This window comes from Elephas maximus, chromosome 4 (assembly GCF_024166365.1).
Source record: "Elephas maximus indicus isolate mEleMax1 chromosome 4, mEleMax1 primary haplotype, whole genome shotgun sequence".
Lineage (NCBI taxonomy): Eukaryota > Metazoa > Chordata > Mammalia > Proboscidea > Elephantidae > Elephas > Elephas maximus.
In genome coordinates this window covers 41,255,741-41,274,345 of record NC_064822.1, presented here as the reverse complement: position 1 = coordinate 41,274,345, position 18,605 = coordinate 41,255,741, and the positions used below count along the sequence as shown (strand labels likewise).

Below are 18,605 nucleotides of genomic sequence, written 5' to 3'. Positions count from 1 at the left end.
GTAGCAATAGAAACTAATACACGGGTAAGAGTTAATTCTGCTGCTGTGTTGTGGGGCCAGAAGGGCCACAGAGGAGGTGGTCCTCGGACTGGGTAGAGTTCTGTAGGCAGGGAGGGGTGGGGAAGGAAAGGACATTCCAGGCAGTTGGCAATACAAGAACAGACTCAGGGGCACAAAATAGTTCGGTGTGTTCAGTCATTTTTGAGAAATTTGCTAACTCACTTGCTAATTTAATAGAGGTTTTGGTCAATCAGGGCCAGAGAGAGTAGACTAGGGTGTGTGGCGGGGGGAGTGGGAAAGGAGCAAATTTAAAGTCATTGTGGTGGCAAAGCACTACTTCCTTCTCACAGGGATAGTGGGGTATATGCCCCCAGACTGTCAGTGTCACAACTGGAGGTGAAAAGGCTCATCCAGCCTTTGTGCTCTGCACCAGCTGCCCACTGTCACTGAAACCTGGCAGCTGAGGCTACTGCTGTGCCCTCAGCATTCCCACTAGGGCCACCTCTCAAGTGGAGCTTGAAGAAGGAATGCAGAGAAATGCTGTAAAGTATATTCGTGACCTTAGTGCTGACTTATTTAATAAGCTCTTTGGGACCAGAAGATAAACTGTGGGAGCCAACCCTAAATGAAAATATAGTCAAGCATCAGGAGATCATGTCCACAGTGGAACTACTACTGCTGCTTTGCTTAGAGATGGTCAGTGCCCTGAAGCAGAAAAGAGGAAAGAAGGGTTGCTATTTTTAATTGATTACATTGTCAGGTATTTATTATAAATTACTATGCACCTGGCACTGAGACATGTCCCTACCAAAGAAAGGCAATCTGGAGTTTTAGAAACACATGCGGAGATTGGGTTTTTTTTCAGAGAGGTATGCCAGAAACAGGATGAGTTTTCTGTTCCTTGGTCCACTGGTCCAGGCAGCTGCCACTCAGGTTCTAGCGCTTCTGGCTGTCTTGAGTGAATTAGCACAGCTCTTAGAGAAACGTAAGGTTTGATCTCTTTATACTCAGGTCCTGTATGAGCTCTTAGGCATTTATTCTATGCTGTGCTCTCAGAGATGCTGGGGTGAAACATTTAAAACGATTCTTCTATTTTGACCACTAATGTAAAAAATGCTACTGCACAGTTAAAGAAAAAAAAAAGTGTTTATTGAGGCCATCAATTAGGACCATAATAAATAACGCAATACACTAATGTAATAACATGTTTTCATGCATTTATCACATTTATAAATATACAAGGAAGCTGGCTTATGGGGCTGCTGGGACGAATTTGGAAAAGTGTATCTGGCAATACAGTGAAAGTTAACAGTGTTAAGACTATCACACAGACTCTCTTTCCTACCGATTTTTAAAAGATGTCCTTGATATATTGTGAATAAATGGTCATGTTCCCCTCTAGTTTCTACTTTTTGTAAAACATGCCAGAGTTAAGCCAACTGCCAAAGGATCCAGGCCGATAATTTGTTACTTATCAATATTTCTAATGGAAGACAGATTTTAGAAAAGAAATTGCAAACATGAACTCTTGTGCATTTCAATGTGTTGAGGCTGATACATTACAAATCAGTATCATTTAAACAATAAAATGTGCCTGAATGAAATAAAACCTAAAAGTAGGAGTTTATAGTGATTTTGATACTCAGCGTACAAATGCTACAGTATTATGTGTTTGTAATTTGCTAAACGAAGGAAAATTATATGACTTCAAAAGCAATGAACTTTGATTAAAGTTTAATTTTGCTAGTAAATTTCACATAAAGGGTCAAGATAGGATAACCTTTAGCATTAAGCTTTAAAACAAATAAGTTAAACATATTTTAAATACTGAAAAAGCATTTTTAATTGTATTTACAGTTAATCAGTGATACCAGTGTACAGCTTAATTTAGCCAATTGCCAGTCTTGAGTCCCTCTTTCAACATTTGCTACTGTGAAAATACTCGGGCAGATCAGTTTAATGAAGGAGAGCGATCTGTTGTCCAGAGTAATTCGATGTAGGGCCATTTGGTTTGGAGACAGCGTTTAATAGGAGTGTCATCTGTCTGTAGCATGGAATCTTCAAAACCCATAACAACTGCGGTCCCTTCTACATACATGACCTGTTGAACAAAATAAAGCCACCAAGGTTAATCAATATTCTTGGCAAATTCTCATAAGGGATACAAACAGTTGTCATAGGCTAGTAAGTAAGGTACTACATATTGTCTCACATGAAACTTTACATCTAATTTTATTCGGGTAGAAATTATGAACAAGAATATCAGTTTACAGATTAATGTGATATAATGGTGATATAAATTTTAATTGCTGGCTGACCAGTTGATTTTTAGAATTTAAGGCCATGATTAAAAAAAAGGTTTAGCTAAATCAGAAAACACAGACTTTCTGATAAAACAGAAACCATTCATCAAAGGAAATACAGCACTTGGAAGACATTTTAGATGGCTGTATGTACATATTACATTTATACTGATCCTTCTGCTCTCATACTGAGGCATGTGGGTGCCACAGTGCTTCATGGAATGGAAAGCTACAGTAGAAATACGGCTATATACTCTGAGGAGAGCTTTATTTTCTTCTTTCAGTTTAAGTGCTGAGTTTTCAGAGCTGAAGCAATGTGGATATCTGTTAATGAATTTTGCTATTACAGGCAGTCCCCAGGTTACGAACATTCAGCTTACAGATAAGTCAACCTGGATAAGTCAACTCATAAAAAAAAAAATGTTTTTTTTTTTTTTTTATATTTGCCCTCACTGTGAAATGACTGAACCACCCCCCACTTGCAACAAATTCATCACAATCACTTTCACTTGCTGGCATATGCCGCTTTAAATCACTGAAAAGGGGCTTCGAGCCTTTTCTTGCTCTAAAGTAAGGCTAAATAAGAACCATATGCACCTGTATGGACTTCCCTACAAATTCTTAAAGACACAGGAAAGGCTCTCATTTGTAACTTGGGGACCGCCTGTGTAGTACTGAATACTTCTGGAATGCTGTTCATGAGTGTACTTTGTACTGCATGAAAAGTCAGAGAAAAATTTAAAAGGTCAAAAAAATTCAAATAATAGGCAAAGGTTGCTGGATTAAACTAACCAGGTAATTTATATGCAGTGGCAATGATCATATAAATTATAAATTGATAGGTTCCTTACCCACTGCCGTCTAGTCGATTCTGACTCATAGAGATCCTATAGCACAGAGTAGAACTGCCCCATAGGGTTTCCAAGGCAACAGGAAGCAGACTGCCACACCTTTCTCCCACAGAGTGGCTGGTGGGTTTGAACCACTGACCGTTTGGTTAGCAGTCAAGAGCTTAACCACTAAAAAAAACCACTAGCAGGGCTTAAAACTGGTAGGTTGATATCAGAAAAAGTTTTTATTCTGATTTTTTAAATTTACAATTAAAAATTTTTAGAAATGTCTATGAAATATCACACATACGCACACATACAAATCCTTAACTGAAGGGCTCACTGTGTATATTAAAGAATTTAGTCACTGTACCAAGAAAATTTAGACTCCACATAATTTAAAAGAAACAAATATAGACTGCCTTCTTTCAAAGTATACATAATTATTTTTACACTCAATGGCTGATACACATGATTATAATTATGTTCTTTCAACATAAAAGCCATAAACTATTTGACTAAGGAGCCAAAAGGAGTAACTTAGGAATAGAATATATTACTAGGTCAGATATTTTGGTTTCATATGTCCTTTATTTAGGAAGTCCTAAACATATACTTTAATGTGAAATGCATTTTTCCCCATCTTTCTTTGGGTTAATACATTAGTTTATTTCTAGTTTGGATGAAATAAATTTCCTACTAAAAAACTACAACTGCAGCTTTTCAACTTCCCAAAGCAAAACTTTCTTTTCTGAAAGTTGTACACAAAGAATGTTATGCAAGTTATTATACTTGAACTAGACAGGACCTATTTTTCAGAGAGCTTTACTTGCTCAGAGCAGAACTGCTTGGGCGCAGTACTGAGACCTACCTCTAGGGTCGACCAGCCTTAGCTGCCTGATGAGCATACCCCCTTCCACTTCACCAGGATTCTCTTTTTGTCTGTTTCCTCAGATATTCTTAACAGTACTGCAGCATGTGGCCTGTCATATTTCCAGCTCCTATGTAACTTCATAACATTATACCCATGCAACTTAATGACATACATGCTTTATAGTCATTATGTACTATTTAGTGTCATATTAATATTTAATCTTTTTAAATTTCTGATATTTTTGTTAGTATTTAAGATGCTTGTCACAAGCATGATTTGAAAACTTACTATATACAGGTAGCGTGGCCAAGCAGACCAAGCACAGGATTGAGAATCGGGAACTCAGTTCCAATCCCTGCTCTGTCAAAGACTTGCTGTGTGACCTGCACGAGTCACTTAATCTCCCTGTCTCAGATGCCTCATCTGTAAAATATGGACAATATTTGACTGACCTACCTTGAAGGGACTGTGTAGGGGGATAACTAATTAGTGACTGTAAAGTACCACCTATTACAAAGCTATGAAAAACTTCAAAGTCTAGATAAAATACTCATTAACACATATTAGAAAACAGCATCCAAGTTTTCTTATTGACAAATTATATTTTTTGGTATATATGAACATATTATCTTCTTGTGAAAAGATCTTTGGACCTAATTTAATAAAACTTCTAATTTATACCTCACTATGTACAGTACATTTTAGTCTCAGTTTTAGATATGTCTAAATAAAAATTAATACACTTGATTTACATTAATTAATGTATGTAAGGTGGAAGATCCTCTTCTACATTCTAATCTGCTTTCTGTAGCTATAACCAATTTAGATACTTATGAAACTAATATGAATATATCAAACTGAAAAGGCATGTTAGGCTTTATTCCATCTAAAGACACTCTAACCCAAAATCTGTCACCGCTGAGTTGCTTGACTCATAGCGACCCAACAGGACAGAGCAGAACTGCCCCATAAGGTTTGTAAGGCTGCCATCTTTACGGGAGCAGACTGCCACATCCTTCCCCCGAGAAGCAGCTGGTGGGTTTGGTTAGCAGCTCAGTGATGCAACCACTGTGTCACCAGGGCTCCTTTTAAAGAAACTCTAGAAGTTGGTAAAAGTGTAAAATCCCAATCTATATAATATTAGGTATATCTACTGTGAATGTTACTTTATTTAATAAATGTAAACACGATATACTGTATGTACAAAGCTAGTATTTAATCAAAAAGGGTTAATCAGTGAGACCAGGCTTCTGATTTAAACCAGTGGGTACATCTGGACGTGAATCACCTACATGCCCTTGTCAGTGCTCCACAAAGGAAAGCAGCAAAGCTCTGCAGTTAGATTACCTCAGCTTCAGTCCCAGCTTTGCCACTTCCGGCTGCCTGACCTTGGGCACGCTGCTTACCTTCCTGTGCTAGTTTCATCTTCTGTGAAAATCGGGATATACACACAATACCTACTCCTAGGTCGAAACTGAAGCTAAAACAAAGTGCTTAGTAACATTCTAGGCAAATGCTCAATAAATGCTAGCTAGTATGGTTACTAATTTAAATCCTTTAAAAAGATTTTTTTCAAAAATCTGACTGTTATCCCTTTCTCTATTTAAACAGGTAAGTAACACCTTTCACTGAACAAACTACAATTGTGGACCTGGTAATAGCTACATAATCAAGGGTATCAACACATATGTAGATGTAGTTATGTCGTCACAGTGACACTATTGCTCCAAAGTCCAGTGTGAATCTCACTGAGTATCCCTTACTGGTCAAACTGAAACATGACCAGTTCTGAAATACGTTGTGATACTAGAGATTCCTGGAATAATATCCTTGGGTAGCAATTTTATGGGAATGAAACATTGTTCCATACTCAAATATTTATTTCATCAACCCAGTTAGAGATAAATTACTATGTAAATTATCATACCTTTTCATTGTAATTTGACTGCTTCAATCCATTGTAGTGGTAGACAGTAAAAGACTCTGGCCCACTGGAGCCCTATTATAATTATAAATAAAGCATATTAAAACTTCAAATTATGTCTTTATATCAGGCAATTTCTAATTAATAATTGAAAGTAAAATGTAAGTTTAAATCCTCACCCTTTGATTGAGGGATCATTTGATAAAGCAAGAAGCTTGGATTTATGGGTTAAAGACCAGAAAACCTAAAAGCTGAAATACCATGAGTTTGCTTCAGGAGAAGAGACTGGAAAATGAGAAGAACTGACTTTCACAGTATGATCTTCTGTGCTAGTTTATGTTTTCAGCTATATGCATGAATTACTACTATTTTTTTTTAAAGGACAACCTTCTAAGACACAAAGATATTTCCCCAAAATATATCTCTGTATCTTCTCTGGTTGTGAATAATTTGCCCCTTCCAATTGATATGGGAGAGTGGTAGTATCACTTTTGTTCAATATTTCCAATTGGGTCTGCAATATCCAATCAGGGATCTCCATTCCAAAAATGTCATGTGAATATTGCCAACTTCTAATTAATGAAAGGGCATTGTGAGAAATGAAAACACAATTACAGTGCTTAAAGAGACTTTAATAACATTCAATAAATCACTATCAGGTGAAACTTTCAGAAACAGTTTGATCATGTTATTTCTACTGTTTTAACCTCGATTTTCAACTAGCTAAACAACAAGTTCGCCTCCTTCAACCTAGCATTCAAAGTTATTGCCAGTCTGGTCCCACTGAAGGTGCCTGGCTCTCAGTGATTTCCCTCAGGGACTATAATATAGCTCAGTCTCCCCGTGTCTATCCCCTTTGTCTTCCTGGCCCTATCCAACTGATACAAGGATGGGCCTGTGACCCAAGCTGGGCCAGAGTTCCTCTTGAGAATTCTTTTCCAGTTGGAACTAAGGGAAAAGAGCTGCTGGCACCTGTGGCTTCAGCTTCCTAGACAAAGATGTGCCAGGAGAACGAAGCTACCTTAGAGAGAAAGAATGGGAGACGGAGGAGACTTCTGGTAGTGTTCAAGGTCTCTGCTCTAGTCTCTGAGAAACTCCAATTCTGTGCTTGGTTGTTCAGTTCTTCAATTCCTGTGAGCTACTTTTTTTTTTTACTCCTTCCAATATGTATCTCCAGCCTTTCTCTCCCTCTTCCCCCTCACCCCTTTAAGCTGATTCAGGCTGGGGCTCTGTGATTTACAACCATGAGTCCTAAAATAATACAGAACCCAATTTACTTTTCAGTCTTGTCTCCATACTCACCTTTCTGAATCCTCTGTTTTAAACAAGCCTATTATTTTCCCATGAAAAGACCTTTTGTTTTTGGCCCTTTGCACACTTATACATACCCTTCTCTCGTGCTCTTTTCTTCACTAATTCAACTCCTTTTTCATTTTTCAAGACCCGATTCAAATCTTACCTTTCCTATGAAGTTTTATCACACTAGTTGGGTTCTTTATTATTTTGGGATCCTTATAGTAATAATGGAAACCCTGGTGGTGTAGTGGTTAAGTTCTATGGCCGCTAACCAGGAGGTGAGCAGTTCGAATCCACCAGCCGCTCCTTAGAAACTCTATGGTGCAGTTCTACTGTGTCCTATAGGGTCGCTATGAGTCGGAATTGACTCGACGGCAGTGGGTTTAGTTTGGTTTTTTTATAGTAATAATTGTTAGGATAATTAATTTGGGAATGAATCATACTACTTTGCATCATCTATTATTTTTAAAGATTTTAAATGTTTAACTTTTCATGCCTTATATTCCCATCTAAAATGTAAGCACTTTTTTATACAAAGTAGAAAAATCAATAAATTATTGATGAATCAACACAATTGGATGTTTAGATAAGTAATTTAGCTCTTGATATTCAGAGTTACTTTTAACTTAAAAAATAAACCTTTACTGTAATTTAATACAATTTATATTCTCTAGTCCCAGTCTTTAACAACTGGCATAAAACACTGAGACATCAACAAAAGGTAGTGTAACACAGTGGTAAAGTGCTTAGACTCTGGGGTTACACAGACCTACACTGGAATCCCCAGTCAGTCACTTACAGCTGTAGGACATTAAGCAATTTTCGTAAGTTCTCTGATTCTCAGTTTCTTCATTGTCAAAATGGGGAAAATAATAGTACGTACTTTATAAAGCAAATAGTGCCTGGTGCACTATTTATAAGTGTAATAAGTGCTTAATAAATGGTAGCTACTGCTGTAATTCTTATTATAAACAAATTATCTTGAAAAGCTTATGAATATTCCCAGCCCCCCTTCCCCGCTCAGCTCCTACCTCATGGCAAAAAAATGCTCTTCAATAGTCCCTACTTTAAGCACTTGTAAAGATTACTGAAGTTAGAGAAATATTTTCCTGGCCATCCTTCTGAGTCAAGTTTTGCAACTTTACTCCTTGCTTGATTCAATGAAGAATGTTTACTGAGTATTAGTAGGTTGATTCGTTAGGTACAAAGCAGTATATGAAATAATGGCCAAAATGAGTGACAGTCACTATGTTTTGTGATTACAGAGAAAGAGGACATCGGGTGGTGTATGCTATGATGAGAAAAGATCTGTAACACAGGGGTCTGAGCTCTTACTGGATGTGAATAATCGGGAATGTGACAGGTCTTTCTCTAAAGCAGCGGTTCTCAAACCGTGGGGTCTGTCAGAATCACCCGAAGGGCTTGATAAAACAGACTGCTGGGCCCCAATCCCAAAGTTTCTGATTCACTAGGTGTGGGACGGATCTAAGAATCTGCATTTCAACAAGTTTTTGGAGACCATACTTTGAGAACCCATTGCTCTAAAGGGAACCAATGGCAGGATCATTTGCTGTGGTTTAGGAAAAAGTTATGAACTATAGAGGCAAGGAGGCCAACCAAGCTGGGCTGGAGAGTTCATTCTGAAGAGTAGCAGGAAATTAGCAAACATCAGAGATGACTAGAAGGCATAAACAGTACAATTACATGGAGAAATCTGTTACATGTAAAAAGGAAGGGAACTCTGGTTCTTTAACTACTTCAAGGATACTGCAATTAAAAACTTAATTCCTTGAATAAATTATACTTATAAGCAGCATCATGTAATTAACTACACATAAGACTGTATATTTCCAAAAGAGCTGGTAGTAACTGTTTCAGTTTTTGTTTCCCAAGAAGTTTTTAAAATCTTCCCCAAATTAAATTAAAACCGAATAGGAACGGTATCTCTGGGTGGATCTGCACTACCAGTCTTTCAGTTAGTAGTTAAGCATTTAACCGTCTGTGCCATCCAGGGACGCCTTTCATTATATTAACATCTAAGAAATCAATTTCAAGTGTTTGGATAGGAAGCCTTAGAAATATAAAAATTAAAATTAATATCATTCCCTCAAAAAAGTTTAAAGTGCTCTAACTTATTAAACATTTATCAAGTCATCTACAACACAAGATGAGAGTCCACAAAGGAGCTTTCAGAAATCCCTACTAATGAAACCTGGTAGTTGGAGCATGAACACATAGGACGCCACAATCCAATAGAGCATTTCTAGTAATGTCAGAAAATAAAGTGAATTTTTTTTTACTGAAGCGTTTGCAAAATTTTTAAAAAGTCTCATAGCCTACATTGTGATGTCCTCAGTTATTTTCTGAATGTCACATCATTCACTTTCTTTTCTCACAACAGCCAGAACAGACAGATATAGGTTTAGAAAATACAAGTTCCTTTTGTTTTCTAATTACTAGGATTGAATGCTAATAATTTAAATCTGAGACATTAACAATTATATCTTGAATTTTCCCTCAATCATTTTTTAAAATAGCTTTTCTACTTGGCAACAAATCTCTTTTACAATAGAGGTGGAACAGAAATTGGCATTTCTATTAAACTGGTAAACTTCAACTTAAACCATGCTGATGAAATGACCACTATACACCTAGCTAAAAAATTTGGTTTAGTGGTAAAACTCCTCACTTAAGAAGAAAAGACAGACACAGGATACAGAATTGGCTTGCCAATGACTCAGACATAACTCAAGAGTACTAAGGTTAGCACAGGTTCCTATTAACTGATCTCCTATCAAAGCCCAATGGAAGAAATGTCCCAATATGAAACAGCACAGCTCCACTCAAAAGTTTTTCTTCCACTCTACCGAAATTCTCCCGAACTTAGGTTCACTAGTAGGAGCGCCTACTGCATCCAGGCTTCTACCTTCTTTTTCCAGTATTTAGAAAGTTCTAAAAAGATACATACCAATCTATGAACAAAAGCTACTTACCTAAGAGAAGGAAAATGGGGATAAGAGTAGATGAAGAGAATCTTTCTCTTTTTAGTCAACATACTTCTGAATTCTACCTTTTCAGAAAAACAGTATCACTGTATGTATGTATTGGTGTATACACCAATTTCTAGCATCTCTCCCCCTCTACCCGATCAAAGTTCTGAATTATTGCATTGGAAATACACATACCCTTCTATCATCTCTGTACTGGAAGATCTTTAACATAATAATAGTGCATTCACAGTCTCATATTTGCACATTAGAACATTTTAAAGGAGCAGAAAAAATGCTGACATAACCACAGATGATCATTCCAACAGAACAAAATAATAAATACAGTTCCTCAACTATGTTACCTGATCAGGAAAAAACTCTTGAAGAAATGGACCCAACAATATGATTCCTAATCCTTCTGGATCTAATTTGTTCTTCATGAGGTTTATACTATAAGGAGGGGAAAAAAAGAAAAAGAAAAACAGTGGACACCAAAGGAGAAAAAAGCGGCTTATTTATCTTCCTTCATGATTAAATTACTGGCACTGAACACATTTGCCTGCCAAAAATCCTAAGAGTTGTTCTTTTTAGAGCCTTAATGACAAATACATAGGAATGATATCTAATTTGCCAAAACATGGTTATTTTTAAACCACAGTAATCTGTTACTATTTAAAATTTAAATTATGATGACGACTTTGGAATACTGTTCCTTATTAGGTAAAGTAATTTAAAAATCTAGGCTTATGAACTCAGGTTTATAACCAACCTCCCGAAGGCAAATCCTCTTTGCTTTACAGGTATGCTTGAATTTATCAAATGAGGCATTTAACTTTTTAAAAAAATGTTTCTTTTAAAGCCAAGGAGAAACAGCATCAAAAGACAGTGGTACATCAGATAATCAAAAACATCTGAAAAAGCTTACTTTGAAGAATCGAATGCGGTGGTGGCATAAAATTCTTAGACAATGTAACTTGAAGTTTAAAGAGGTGAAATAATCTTGTAAGATCCAAAGTACAGGGCATCGCAGTAAGTGGTACATTCATTCATCTAGTAGCAGCTTAAAGTGAACAGTGCTTTGCACAACCCTTACCATTTCAGTGCAGCCAAAGTTGATGAGAGGTACTAATTGGTATATGTGAGTAGAAAGAAGGCACAGAAAAGTAGATTGCTGTCTGAACAGTTTTAATAATGAAAACAGTCTTTTCAGAAACTTTTTACTCTCCATGTTATCTCCCAAACTATAAAATATCAAGTTAAATATACCTATTACCGTAGTTTTACATAAATAAGGCATGCCTTCAATGTTTGTTTGCCAAACTGCGTCCTCCCCGATGAATGTTTTTGTAAGCTCGCTATGCTAATTTTTTTACAGTAACATGTAAAAAAAAAACCTGGCATAGCGGTGCCTATGAAAACACCCTCTGGGTGTAGGGCACAGTCAGCAAACAAATGTAGAAGGTGCTCATTATTTACATGAAAATACAGTTGTACAATATGTAAAGGATATGATATTCTACTGGGTCTGAGTTAGGCCAAGGTCATGTTATACTGAATTTAGTTAATACATTTAATCATCAGTATGACCCTGCTGGTTCATGGGCTATCACATATTTTATAAACATGATGAGGCCGAAGCATAGAGAGAATCAATCAGTTTAATCTTTTAGCTACTTGTAGAAAAACCAATTTGATTAAATCAATTGCACTAACTTTAAAATTCAAGGTATGTTAGTATTGTAGTGAAACAAAATTAGGCAGGTCTCAGATAGCTATCTATTTCAGAATTCGAAAACAAAAACAAAAACTTTCCTTCCACCTCTTTTCCACGTAAAAAACTGGTAGAATCGTCAGTCGCCCAAACTACTCAAGAGTTCAGTTCTCTTCTGTAAATTGCAGCAGTGTAAACGAGATGGTCTTTATTTGGAAATCAGTTTAGAAGATATATAATAATTACCATTATACCATTTATTAGACTAGGTCAATTCTCTCTGGGTTTCTCCTCTTTCTAAGTTGGAAATGAATTATGTTCAACGATTGAATATGGATAAAATAACAGCCCTAGGTAGTAAGACTGAGGAGTATTAATTCAGATGTGATTAGTTTATAAATGTTTATATACATGTCATCCTTTCCAAAGAAAGCACATCTGAATCCACTTAGAAACAGAAGAGGACCAAATCCTAAACACTGCGTATACCGGTGCGGTTTAGGTTGCCTTTGCTGAATCCTTTTGTTTTACGTTTTGTACAGTAAAGTTTGTTTGTTCACTGTTAAATAAAAAAAACTTGCAGAAGTTAAAAAAAAAAAGAAAAATCATGCAGAAAACCCACAGATTTTTCATAGATGATCTTTATTTTTATATCCATATTTGATTAATATGTGTAGCCTCTTAACAAGAGAGGACTGTTTTCTCATGGTAAAGATCCCAAAATTACGGAAGCAGTTGTAGATATGATATTGTATAAAATGTAACAATGAAAATGAAGACAAGTTATTAACATTAGGCAATGCTGAAAAACTATATTCTGTAATATATTGGGGTCATTTACAAAGATTTCAGAGCAGTTAGTTTAATCAGTTGGAAATGTTCAATGTCTCTGAAAATCAGAGGCCTGCTGGACAGCTGAATATTTAAGTAGAACACAAACAGTATCTACATTACAGAAAACTGTCACTACTTTCACCCAGACTACTAAAGAAATCCATAAAATCGAAAAAAAAAAGCTGTGTTAGAAAAAAATATATTTAAAGTTTATAGAAAAAGATTTATTTATATTATTAGCACCTTTTAAAAAGCAGGACAATAAGTGTAGTGTGGGAAACAAAGCTTATTATGTTCAATCTCTGCTATAATGCTGAATTAATCTGATTTCTTCCTGAATCTTTGCTTTATATAAAGTGCTATGTTATGTATATGCAGGTTTAGATAAAGCAAGGCAAAAATGTACATAATGTTTTAAATTTAATGTAAATTTTTTGGCATTGGACAAACAACATTTCCTATTTGGCAATGGATTTGGTTTTAGGCTTATTTAGCTTACTATTCAGGATCTGAAACAAGGTCCAATGCTTTCATCACATCTTCTAAAAGTGAATCAGGTATGAACCCATTATCTGGAAAAAAAAATATCAGAAACAACTTGGAATAAGAATTCTCTTCAAAAAGCATTAATATTGCTGATCAGATTCCTGTGAAAATTATATGAGGAGGATACAAAGAGCTACAAAATACCACTTAAATTTATTTTAAGCCCAAAGCCTGTTATTATTAGGTATGCCCTTATATTAGTTTTCTTGGGTACATAGGCAAAGATTTATTTTCAAGGGTAGTGATCTTCCAATAAAAAATTGACCAAATAACTTTTACCTTAGAACTCCAATGACACCTTAAAGTCAAATTACTTCTTTAAACATGGTTACATATCTAAACGGGTAAAAATTCTTTTCTACTTAAATTATAACAGATTCTGAATTAGGTATATTTTTCAACAAATAGAGAAAATCTTTAAGTTCCCATTAAGAAACAGAATTAAAGAAATTCTTTACCAACAAATTCCTATTGCCATGAAGTCATTTAACTTTTGAAAACAATGTTAGTGATTCACTTTTATTTAGATAGCTGCTAATATATGAATAAAGAAAAAAAAAAAAAAGCTCGTTGCCATCAAGTCGATTCTGACTCATAGCAAACCTATAGGACAGAGTAGAACTGCCCCATAGAGTTTCCAAGGAGTGTCTGGTGGATTTGAACTGCTGACCTTTTGGTTAGCAGCCATAGCACTTAACCACTATGCCACCAGGGTTTCCATAACAAGAAAAAGATGTCCCTATATCAGATTTGGTGATGGAATAAAAGCTACAGATTTAATTTAAAAAAATTCTAAGTTGAAATGCAGAGCAGAATCAAAAGTTTATGAGACTATTTTACAGAAAATATTCCCTTTTTTGGCTTGATGAGGAAATAGAATTGGTAAATGGCCCAAACTCTGAAGATGTAGAACATGACACACACAAAAAGCTTGTAGGGCAGTAAGAAATTATAACAGCTTTAAACAAATTGTTTTTTCCCTTAAATGTACAGTGCCTGACATCCCCTATCCATTTACTCATTCCTGAAGACTGTCTCAGTTTTAAATCAACTTCTAACAAGATATCCTTTTCAGGGATTAGACATTTTTTTTTTTTTAATTTTGCCATTGAGAACAAAACATCCAAAAGCCCTGTTCCTATAATCTAACTACAGAATAAAGTGTAGTTACTCTTTCAGGGGAGCCCTGGTGGCGCAGTGGTTAACAGCTCGGCTGCTAATCAAAAGGTTGGCAGTTTGAATCCTTGGAAACCCTATGGGGCAGTTCTACTCTCTCCTGTGGGGTCGCTATGAGTCAGAATCGACTCAATGGCAACAGGTTACTCTTTCAGGATGTGGAATGTACACTGTCAAAGAGGAAATGAAGAAGTTATGATTTTAAAAAGGTCTTTTCTAATCTTCAACCTCATAAGCAGATACTTATCTGTTTGAACAGAGAACTGGCCTTGACTAAAAGGCTAAGAATCATTTAGGAACAATTTTTAAGTGAAGGCTTACAGCAGGTTTACAGTAATTCCAATGTCAAGTTACAAATAACTTGTAGTAAATGGAATAGATAAGAACTTGTTTGAGGGCACTTGTAAAACCATTCAAGCTTCGTGAGCTTAGCTTTAATGACTTTGAAAGGTAGAAAAAAAAAATACTTATTTTGCTTAGTTAAGTCATAGCTAAATGCTCAGAATCTCCAAACATAAAACAGGGTTTATCTGGCCACCAGCAGACAGGATGGCTTTCTGTGTTTATGGGCTAACACCTATATCATGGGCTATCGCTGCTACTTGACAGAAGCAGTGTGCATTACACTGTTGTTTACAAGCACTGAATGACATGTATTTAGTAATGGCTGGCAATCATATGGCAGAAACCATAATCCACAATGCAGCTCCCACCCCCAGAAAGAGCTAATTTGCTGAATAAAGATGCAAACAACAATAATGAAAACAACAAAGTGGCTCAACTTATACATGACTAACCTCAAGGTTAAACTTTCCAAAACATTTTTAAGGTATTTATGGGCTTTACATCTTTTACATACAAACGTACTAGAGAATCACAACTGTACTAAGTTGATGACTCTATATCTGTACATATATTATTTTAAAACTATAGAGTAACAATGTTTAAAATATTTCAAAGATTTTAAACATATCCAAGATTAGAAGAGATTTGGAAATTAGTTATCTCTTAAAAAATTTATTTTGATATGTTACTTTAATCCTTAAATCAATCCTACCTACAAAGATAAATCCTTCAGAAAAACAACAGAATCAGTAAGTCTAAAAACAGATGAAATCTACGTCAACTGATTCCTTAGAGAATGTGGAAATAAGTATTAGACAGAGAGACACAATAACGATAAGACCTCAAAAGCAATAGTAAAGGAAATCTGAGAGAGCACAATTTGTGGACTAGTTGAGCAAATCTAAGCAGCACTAAAAGAAAAAGTAGAACTTGAATACACTGGTAGCAATTAACTACATGAATATAAAGTGAAGTTCTACAGGCTTTGAAACTCAGAAGAATGGGGATCACAAGGTGGGGAAAAAAGAGAGCACAGCCATTGTGATGGTAAGCAACTACTATATACATATTCTATTACAGTTAAATTGTGTTTTAAACATTTGGAAAGGAGAAAAGGCTGTTTGTTTAAAAAAAAAAAAAAAACTGGTTTGCACCAGCAAAAAGTCAGATTGTAAACAGCATCCAGCTCCTAGGTTAATGCAATGCCAAAAGAGTAGTGATGGAAAAGGAGAATAATAGTTAAGTTAGAAATTTAGTAGATGATTTAACTATTTCCTAATTGTGAAGAAATCACAGCTGGACTTTAAGAAGAAAGACTTATCAATCATGGTTTCCGTTCTGAGTAACTGAGAAAAGGGGAGAGCCTAGAACTTCTGAATAAAACAAAAAAGGCAATTCCCAGGGAATGTCCAAGGTGTGTATTGAGCTTGATACATATCAACAACAGACAGATATTTCTGATGATCAGAAAAAAAATTCAGCACACTGATATCATTGAGACAAAAGAAGTCTGTCAATAATATCTTAGCAACTCAGGGGCTCTTTTTAACCAAAACATTTCTCTCTTGCCCCAATAGGGTTGCTTCCTGAGATGTACATGATTCTGTCAGAAACTGGGGAGTGAGTGGGAAGATACAAAAAACCCATTGTGTGCAACGTGAAAACCTGTGACAATATCTTGTAGAGTACAGTGACGGTGACTCCAGTGTCTTTGGAGATCAATGAAGAATTAAGCTCTACATTTTTTTATTTTTTTAAAGCAACAATACGATCAATTTATTGAATTGACCATATGATATGGAATAATAATGTTATAATCATGTAAAGTAGATATTAAACTTAACTCCATTTTGTACTATTCCCAAAGCCAACTCTTCAGAGGGATTGACTGGACTGTAAGACAGAAAATGACACCGGTGAGGGGTGAGCTTCTTGGCTCAAGCAGATACATGAGACTATGTGGGCAGCTCCTGTCTGGAGGCAAGATGAGAAGGCAGAGGGGGGACAGGAGCTGGTTAAATGGACACGGGAAATACAGGGTGGAGAGAAGGAGTGTGCTGTCACATTGTAGGGAGAGCAACTGGGGTCACATAACAATGTGTATATAAGTTTTTGTATGAGAAACTGACTTGAATTGTAAACTTTCACTTAAAGCACAGTAAAAAAAAAAAAAAATTAACTCCATTTTGTGAAGAATGTAACCATGTCACTAAACAACTTGTGTAGAAATTACTGAATAGGAACCTAAACTGTTGTGTAAACGTTTACAGAAAACACAACATCATTAACAAATAAAATAAAGTCCATTTTCTAGATGAGAAAACAGGTTAGGAACTTGCCTAATATAGCTAGTAAATAACAGAGTTGGGATTTGAACCCCAGATATCTGATACTAACTGGAGCTCTTTCAGCAGCTTAGAAATTTTCTGATATTCACAGGCATACCCCAATTCTTTTGTTCTTTACTATTTTTTTTTATCATATTATCAATTTACCTTCATCCCTATTCTTTTTATTTTACAGAAATTTCCATAAAACATGAACATGAATATAAAGCAGCACTTTCCCCTCACAAAAGAAACAAAACATAAACTGTAGACTTTCTCTAAAGCCCAAATGTAAAACCTGATAGGCCTGATAACACTTCCTTTAAGCTCTGGTCACACACATACTAGTTTATTTCTGAATTTGGGATTACTCATTAAAGTGAATTGAGTAATTAGAGAGGATTTCCCAAAGTTCTGCTGAAATTAAAATGTTATTAGTATTCTAAATGAGAAATTAACTGTTCAAAAATATGCTTTGATCTCATAAGTACTTTATAATTTGGAATCAACTCCACAAGGGTTTGGTTTTGGTTTTAAGATCCTAAAGAATCTGAAATGGAGATTACTCCAATTGTTCAAATAGAATGAGAGGCAATATGAAATCCATATTCCAGTAAATTACAGATAACAGTAAAAAAACTTTTTTACATAAATTTGTTGTTGTTGTTAGGTGCCATCAGGTCAGTTCCAACTCATAGTATAACAAAATGAAACACTGCCCGGTCCTGCGCCATCCTCACAATCCTTGCTATGTTTGAGCCCATTGTTGTAGCCTCTGTGTCAAACTACCTCTTCGAGGGTCTACCTCTTTTTTGTTGACCCTCTACCCTACCAAGCATGATGTCCTTCTCCAGGGACTGGTTCCTCCTGATAACGTATCCAACGTACATGAGATGAAATCTTGCTATCCCTGCTTCCAGGGAGCATTCTGGCTGTACTTGTTCCAAGACAGATTTGTTTATTCTTCTGGCAGTCCATGGTATATTCAATATTCTTTGCCAACACCATAATTCAAAGACACCAATTCTTCTTTGGTCTTCCTTATTTATTGTCTGGCTTTCGCATGCATATGAGGCAACTGAAAATATCATGGCTTGGGTCAGGTGTACTTTAGTTCTCAAAGTGACATCTTTGCTTTTCAACACGTTAAAAAGGTCTTTTGCAGCAGATTTGCCAAAAGCAAGAAATTGTTTGATTTCTTGACTGCTGCTTCCAGGGGTGTTGATTGTGGATCCAGTAAAATGAAATCCTTGACAACTTCAATCTTTTCTCCATTTATCATGATGTTGCTTGTTGGTCCAGTTGTGAGGATTTTTGTTTTCTTTATGCTGAGGTGTAATCCACACTGAAGGCTAAAGTCTTTGATCTTCATGAGTAAGAGCTTCAAGTCCTCTTCACTTCCAGCAAGCAAGGTTGTGTCATCTGTATATCACAGGTTGTGAATGAGTC

General features: G+C 35.9%; 1 protein-coding gene across 3 annotated transcripts in view; it reads right to left on the bottom strand.

Annotated features, from left to right (window-relative positions):
* Positions 1 to 1,150: 1,150 nt before the first annotated feature.
* The window catches only part of MINDY3 (MINDY lysine 48 deubiquitinase 3), a 104,870-nt gene continuing 87,415 nt past the window's right edge, over positions 1,151 to 18,605 (bottom strand). For 2 of the 3 annotated variants that reach the window (XM_049881928.1, XM_049881929.1), the window contains 4 exons: positions 13,262 to 13,334; positions 10,580 to 10,667; positions 5,935 to 6,006; positions 1,151 to 2,101 (listed from right to left, as the gene is read on the bottom strand). In XM_049881928.1, the coding sequence (XP_049737885.1) occupies positions 1,952 to 2,101; positions 5,935 to 6,006; positions 10,580 to 10,667; positions 13,262 to 13,334 (383 nt within the window). In that variant the 3' untranslated portion in view covers positions 1,151 to 1,951. Of the gene's footprint in view, positions 2,102 to 4,295; positions 4,431 to 5,934; positions 6,007 to 10,579; positions 10,668 to 13,261; positions 13,335 to 18,605 lie in introns of all 3 variants that reach the window. The other variant, XR_007517077.1, reaches the window with a different exon arrangement.